This window comes from Apaloderma vittatum, unplaced genomic scaffold, assembly GCF_000703405.1.
Source record: "Apaloderma vittatum isolate BGI_N311 unplaced genomic scaffold, ASM70340v1 scaffold6675, whole genome shotgun sequence".
NCBI classification, from domain to species: Eukaryota; Metazoa; Chordata; class Aves; order Trogoniformes; family Trogonidae; genus Apaloderma; species Apaloderma vittatum.
This window is the reverse complement of record NW_009718682.1, coordinates 29318-35866: the sequence shown is the minus strand read 5'-3', so window position 1 is coordinate 35866 and position 6549 is coordinate 29318. Positions and strand designations below refer to the sequence as shown.

Sequence of the window (6549 nt, the reverse complement as noted above, 5' to 3'; positions counted from 1 at the left end):
AAAATCCAGCCACTAACCACTATTTACCAAACTTTATGAAAGAGTAAACATTCTATTTCAGCTGGTCTTAAAAGAACAGAACACAAGGAGCAATGATGACACAGCCCAGGACCCACTGTTCGAAACTCCTAGGGACTTCAAGATATGGGACCACGGGGCAACATGGAGAAACAGAACACAAAAAGAAAAGGAGACCTGTCTATGGGGCAAGGTTTGCACATCTGTATTTTATACATATATATATATACACATACATACACACAGATGTGTGCACTGTACTGTATATATTTACATCCATATACACAAAACCACCCTGAAGTAGATTTAAAGGCCATATCCAGGAACAGAAGATATGAACTCTAGTATTTGTACTAGAATATATTTTATCTGTACAAAAAAACAAATATGCATATATTCATATGGTATAAAGCTTATTAACAAAAAATATTCTGCTACTAACATTAGGTTAAATAGATGGTTTTACAAGATTCTTTAATAATAATGCAGTATAGAACATTTCTAAAACTAGGGCCAAAAATAAAAATACATAAATGGGTTTCTATTCACAAGAAAATAGCTGTTCAATACAATTTCCTTTTGTATTTCAGACTAGGGAAAAGTAGCAAAACTTTTATAAATCTCCTGGGATGCAATTTAATTAACGCATCATTCTAGAAAAATAGACTTCTCAGATGAACCAAGTTGATTCACTTCCCCTTCCCTAAGAGGGGTGCCTATCTTTTCCCTCGCTTGTTTCCAGCTGGAGGTTTCTTCAGCTGAAGCAGTTGCCCGCCTGTCCCAAAGCCTGCAGATGCAGGATTAGACACCCCGAATGTCAGGCCAGCTGATGCTGTGATGCCGGGATTGCTGAAGTTAAACCCAGATGTAGTCGAGCTGCCAAAGCCTTGTGAGGGAGGGAAAAAATATTTTAAAACACCAGTTACATCAGGATTGCAAGTTTGTTCTCTTGGAGCTCTGAACACTGCTGCTTTATTACCAACATCTGTAATACTTTATGCTAACACAGATCTACACCACCACACCACACTGCTAACACACTATCACAGCTTGGATACGATGGCACTAACACAGCCTGCCTTCGTGATGGCAAATAATTATATCCTAAATCACAAGTCTACTACACCACTACCCATACAACAGCAGCACCCAAAAGTCTCCTTGAAATTGTGCAACAGAAGAACGAGAACTCCTCAAGCTCTCAGTCTAAACATGTGACACATAAGTAGGATGGGAGGGAAGGCAGGAGTACAAGCGGACCACGGCCACAGGAGGGAATGGCAAGGTCATGGTATGAAGTTCTTACAAGCAAACCAAACCCTAAAGCAGAATACTCAAATGAAAAATCTACAGGAAAACCTTTTGGACAAGGTACACATTCAGTCTTATTCCTGCTGCAAGGAAAAAGGAGTAGCTCAGTTCTAGAGGGAAGAGTCACAAAGCCTTGAACCGTAGCTACAATGTATTCAACAATTTCTTTGTTGAAATTAGTATTACTTATTTGTAAAGAATTATTTTCAGAAAGCAAATGACAGCCTGCCCTTCGAGGCCACAGACTCCGCATCTCCCCGAAGGGCCCTAGAGTACACTTTGTTCACTGGGCTTCTGCATCTCTGTCTCAGTCAGACCTTTAGATAGGCAAGTCCAACAGGAAGTACACACCTCCCTGTAATACTATTTTTTTTTTTACACTACGCAGACAAAAAGCAGATCTCAAAGGCAATCTATTCCTGACCTCATCTCCCATGCCACAATAAATGCTCTACATCAGAAAGGCTTTAGCATGGCTTTGATCAATTTACTATAACCTCTGTATCTAAAAGCTGCTCATAGTTACATGTGGATTATATTTAGGTCCATTTTTCAGCAGTATATGTCCAGCCATGATCCCACTTGATTCTCTCTTACCCCACGTACTGAGACTGCTGTTCTCTAAAACAAATTCCCAGCTCAGTTCTTCAAAGCATCTCAGTTTTCACAAACATAGCATGTGTGTACACCTCCCTCCCCCTTAAGGTTATACCTACCAACTGAATGGTTATCTTTTTTGCTTTTCCCATCACTTTGGGAGTCCTAGTCCTCTCTACAACATCCCACTCACAGCTGCCTTTTCTGTTGCCATCAAATCCAAAGTGCTGTGTGTGTTTCAGAGAGAAGTCCAAGATGCTCGTTCCATCTCACAACTGTGTGAGCTAAGAGAAGACTGCAGTTGCTCTGATTTCCATCTACCGACACAGTGGACTGCTCCAGGACTAAGCCAAATTTACTATTAGAAGATGCTCAGGTACTGTGTGAGGACTCAGAATTTTCTTTTCAAGTACACAAAACGAAATTAAGAAGTGCAGTAATACTATCAGAACATCTGAAGCCTTTTAAAGTAATTAAATCTAACTCATAACTTACAAACGCTTCACTGAAACGATTTAGGGATCTACAATTTTCATTCTAAAAATAAGAACATACTGATGGAAAATGTGGGGGAGACTTGGGGAATTATTTAAGCAGCCTAGTCCAGGGGGATGGAACAGTTACTAGACATTAGTCTGGGAAAATACTTAAGCACTTGCACACATGTAAACACAAGCATTAACAACAGCCAGAGAATCATAGACTGGTTTGGGTTGGAAGCAACCTTAAAGATCATCTAGTTCCAACCTCCGCCCCTGCCCTGGGCAGGGGCACTTCCCACTCGACCAGGTTGCTCACCCATCCTGGTCTTGAACACTTCCAGGGAGAGAGCAGCCATAACTTCTCTGGGCAACCTGTTCCAGTGTTTCACCAACCCTAGAGCAAAGACTTCTTCCTAATATCTAATTTAAATCTATTCTCTTTCAGTTGGAAACCGTTACCCATTGTCCTATCACCACACTTCCTGATGAAGAGTCCCTCCCCAGCTTTCCTGTAGCCCCCTTCAGGTACTGGAAGGCCACTATAAGGTCTCCCTGGAGCCTTCTTCTCTCCAGGCTGAACAACCCCAACTCTCTCAGCCTGTCCTCATAAGGGAGGTGCTCCAGCCTCCTGATCTTCTTCATGGTTCTCTGGACTTGCTCCAACAGGCCTATGTCCTTCAGTGTGTTGAGGGCTCCAGAGCTGGATGCATTGCTCCAGGTGAGGTGTCACCAGAGCAGAGCAGAATCACCTGCCTCGACCTGCTGGCCATGGTTCTCTCCATGTAGCCCAGGATGTGATCGGCTTTCTGGGCTGCAAGCACACATTGCTGGCTCATGTTTGGCTTTTTGTTGACCAACACGCCCAAGTCCTGCAGGGCTGCTCTCAAAGCACTTGTTATCCAGCCCATATTTGTGCTTGCGATCGCCCTGACCCAGGTGCAGGGCATTGTATTTCATAACCTATAAACATCCCATTTTCCTAGCTTTTTCCAAAACAAAAAGATTCAGAAAGATGATACAACTATCATAGTAATACAAACCAGAATATTGTTTCAGGATCCTCTACACGTTTTCTAAGAAATAGGACATATTAAAATTAAAAAAAATAACCTGGCTAGCCTCAGACATCATTCAAACCCATTTATACACCTTCAATAAATTAACCTAAAGATCATATGCAATCCAGAAGCTATATAGCATAGGATTCTGAATATAAAAGGCAGAAGTTAAACTGCTTCTGGACAATCAGATTTTCCATAATTACAGTCTAGATCAGGATTTCATGATCATTTTATTTTATTGTCATTTATAAATGACAGGAATTACATTTAATCATATATATTCTTGGTTTACCACCTTCTTGTAGCTGAGACTCATGAGGTAACTGAAAACAATCTTCATTCTATTGGGTTCAGCTCCCCCACTGCTGAAGAAAGACTGGGGGCACTGTCACCAGGACAAAGCCTGGTTTGAGGAATAAAGCAAAATGACATCTAAATTGTCTCTGCAGACCACCAACATTGCTAAGGCAGACTTGCTACTAACTTTGGCTTGATACCTCATTAGTGCTGGACAACCAATTCATACCAGCAGTTTCCTAATTATATATTTTAATATTCTCAAAACCTAAATTACATACTTTGTAACTTAGCAGCTTGAAATGCCGCAATATTATTTAAGAATTAATAACAGGTAATTTAATTTAGGCTCAGTAAAAATGAGCTACAAAAAACATAAGCAGCATACATTTTCCACTTGTTTTTAATATTAAAAAAAAGCAAAAGGTTGATGTTTAGACATTGCATATTGCAAAATACGTTCCATGAAGAATTTACTAGAGTTACATACCCATGAATGTTACACAGCTAGCTTAGCAGGGAGTTATTTCCATTTTATAATATAAAGCTTAAGGTACTTTACAGGCCTAATGTGATGGCATAACCCATCACTAACCAAAACAAAACACATGGCAACTAACAAGCTGCTGATCCAAGCTAACGTACTGGTCACTTCCTAATAAATACCAGCCACTTGCTGTGTTCGTATTTATAGCAGTTAAGATGAAAGTTTCACTTGTAAAAAAGAAACATGCTACCAAAAGCCACTCCCAGGAGACATGATACTCCTTCAGTGTCATTAAAGAAAGACCATAAGACAGACTATATAGTGAGCTGTTTGACTCGAAAGCAAGCTCCTATTTAAAAAGTAAATAGAGATGCACGCTACAGAAGTGCCTAGCAATTCAGACATCTGAGTTAAGGAGGAATTGCATCCATATTTTTGTTTTTCTCACCACAAACAAAATTGAACCAAAAAAAAAGAAATGAGTACCGAGCAGTTCAATTGCCACAGAAATTATTTCAAAGTAGTTAACATGAATTATGAATATATACAGAGATACAAAACCTGCCACTATTCAAATAAAGAGGATAAACATAAACAGTTCTAAGGAAACCTTCCGAGCTTCTAAAAATAATTTTAACTTTACTTGTAAATACAAGATGTCAAATTACTGGCACAGTGGGCAAAAATTCGTACACTAATTTCAATAGCTCAGTAAGCACAGAGCCTACGCATTCAAGCAGTAATTGCATTTCTGTGCCTCAGACTGTGTCTGATCCAATCCTATGCACGTGATCTGCTTCCACTCCTAATTAGACAGACACCATCAAACAGAAAATATTAATGCTCACTCAACGCTGTCGACCTGGGACACCTTTAACAGAACCTAGAGAACATGGTTACTTTAACACATGCAACTTAGCTACATTTGTTTCAGTAGCTAGCTGAGATCGAGTGCAGAAGTTTGATTTTAACACTTTTAAGATAAACTTGAATTCAAGAGAAACAAGCCAACCTGCACTTAGACTTCCTGATGGTTTACTCGTAGTTCCAAACCCAAATGACGATGCTCCTGTGGCACTACTTCCAAAGGCAGAGCTACTTCCAAATCCTAGTAGAATAATAGTAAAGACATACAAAAAAAAACCAATTACAGACACAGCAATTAAAGACACAGAGGTTTTGGGTAGTATTCTAAACCCAGACATGGTTCTAAGCATTATATGGTAAACAAATACTCCTAAGACTATTGCCTCAAGAGCATTTTATTCTCAACACAGCATTGCATTAAGAACACACTGCAAACAGGAACGCACCAGAGAAAAAATACTTCCTCTAAAAACAAGAGAAGTGATCAGAATTTAGAAAATTGCTATTGAATAGCTGTTAAATTACCAGCAAAATGGTAATATGACAAAACTAAGAAAATTCAGACACATAATCAGACACTTCTATGACAGAAAGCCCCAGTCTTCATCCACAGAACTCTAAAAGAAAAATTCTCTATGTTTAAAACAGAGTAAACATTTTCTTGAGCTTATTTTAGAGTTGTCATTCCCCCAGGTTCTTGGGGATTGGCTTTATCTAGGAAACAACAAAATAGGTTAAATTCAGAATGGCGAGAGAATTTCACAATATTTAATGGGAAAAATCATATACAGGGCAGCCATAAACTGTAACAAAAACTCATTCTATAAAAAATTAATTGTAATTGACATTTATAATTATAATTGAATTTATAATTTCATAATATAAATATTTCAATACTTTAACGCTGTGATTAATGAGACCATTTCAAAAGAAAAGTTGGTATTTGCTGTTTGAGGTAGAGGTCAGATAAAAGGAATGGTAAGAGAAATAAATTCCTTGATTTTCACTGTGTCAAGAGGTTTTCAAAAAGAGAACAGTATTTGTATTTGAGGAAATTATGTCCCGACCTTAAGTTTCAAGAGTCAAGGAGAATACTTACTGCAAATTGAGCCTTTATCATTCCTCTACAGAAATATTTTTTACAGTTTAAAACTAGTTAAAGATTGAGTGTGCTATCTGAAACAGCATTCTCCAGTATTCTGGTTTTAAATCAAGTCAGGCTTAAGGGAAATATAATAAAAGTATTATTTGAATGTAAGACAAGTTCATTTAGATGATATGCTCTTTTGTCTTACGTAGTTTAAAATTAATTACGAAAAGTCAGGCACGGTGTCTGCAAATACTTAATGAAACATAGGATCTACATGCTATGTATCTCACATACTTAAATGCAAGCACCTCTATGTTTATCACTGACAAAATTCACACA

The 6549-nt window shown here is 38.4% G+C and overlaps 1 protein-coding gene across 1 annotated transcript in view; it reads right to left on the bottom strand.

The window, feature by feature from the left end:
• Positions 1–203: 203 nt before the first annotated feature.
• NUPL1 (nucleoporin like 1) overlaps positions 204–6549 on the bottom strand; it is a 32222-nt gene continuing 25876 nt past the window's right edge. Inside the window, 2 exon segments of the mRNA XM_009870324.1 lie at positions 204–904; positions 5266–5361. Of these exon segments, the coding sequence (XP_009868626.1) occupies positions 735–904; positions 5266–5361 (266 nt within the window). The 3' untranslated portion in view covers positions 204–734.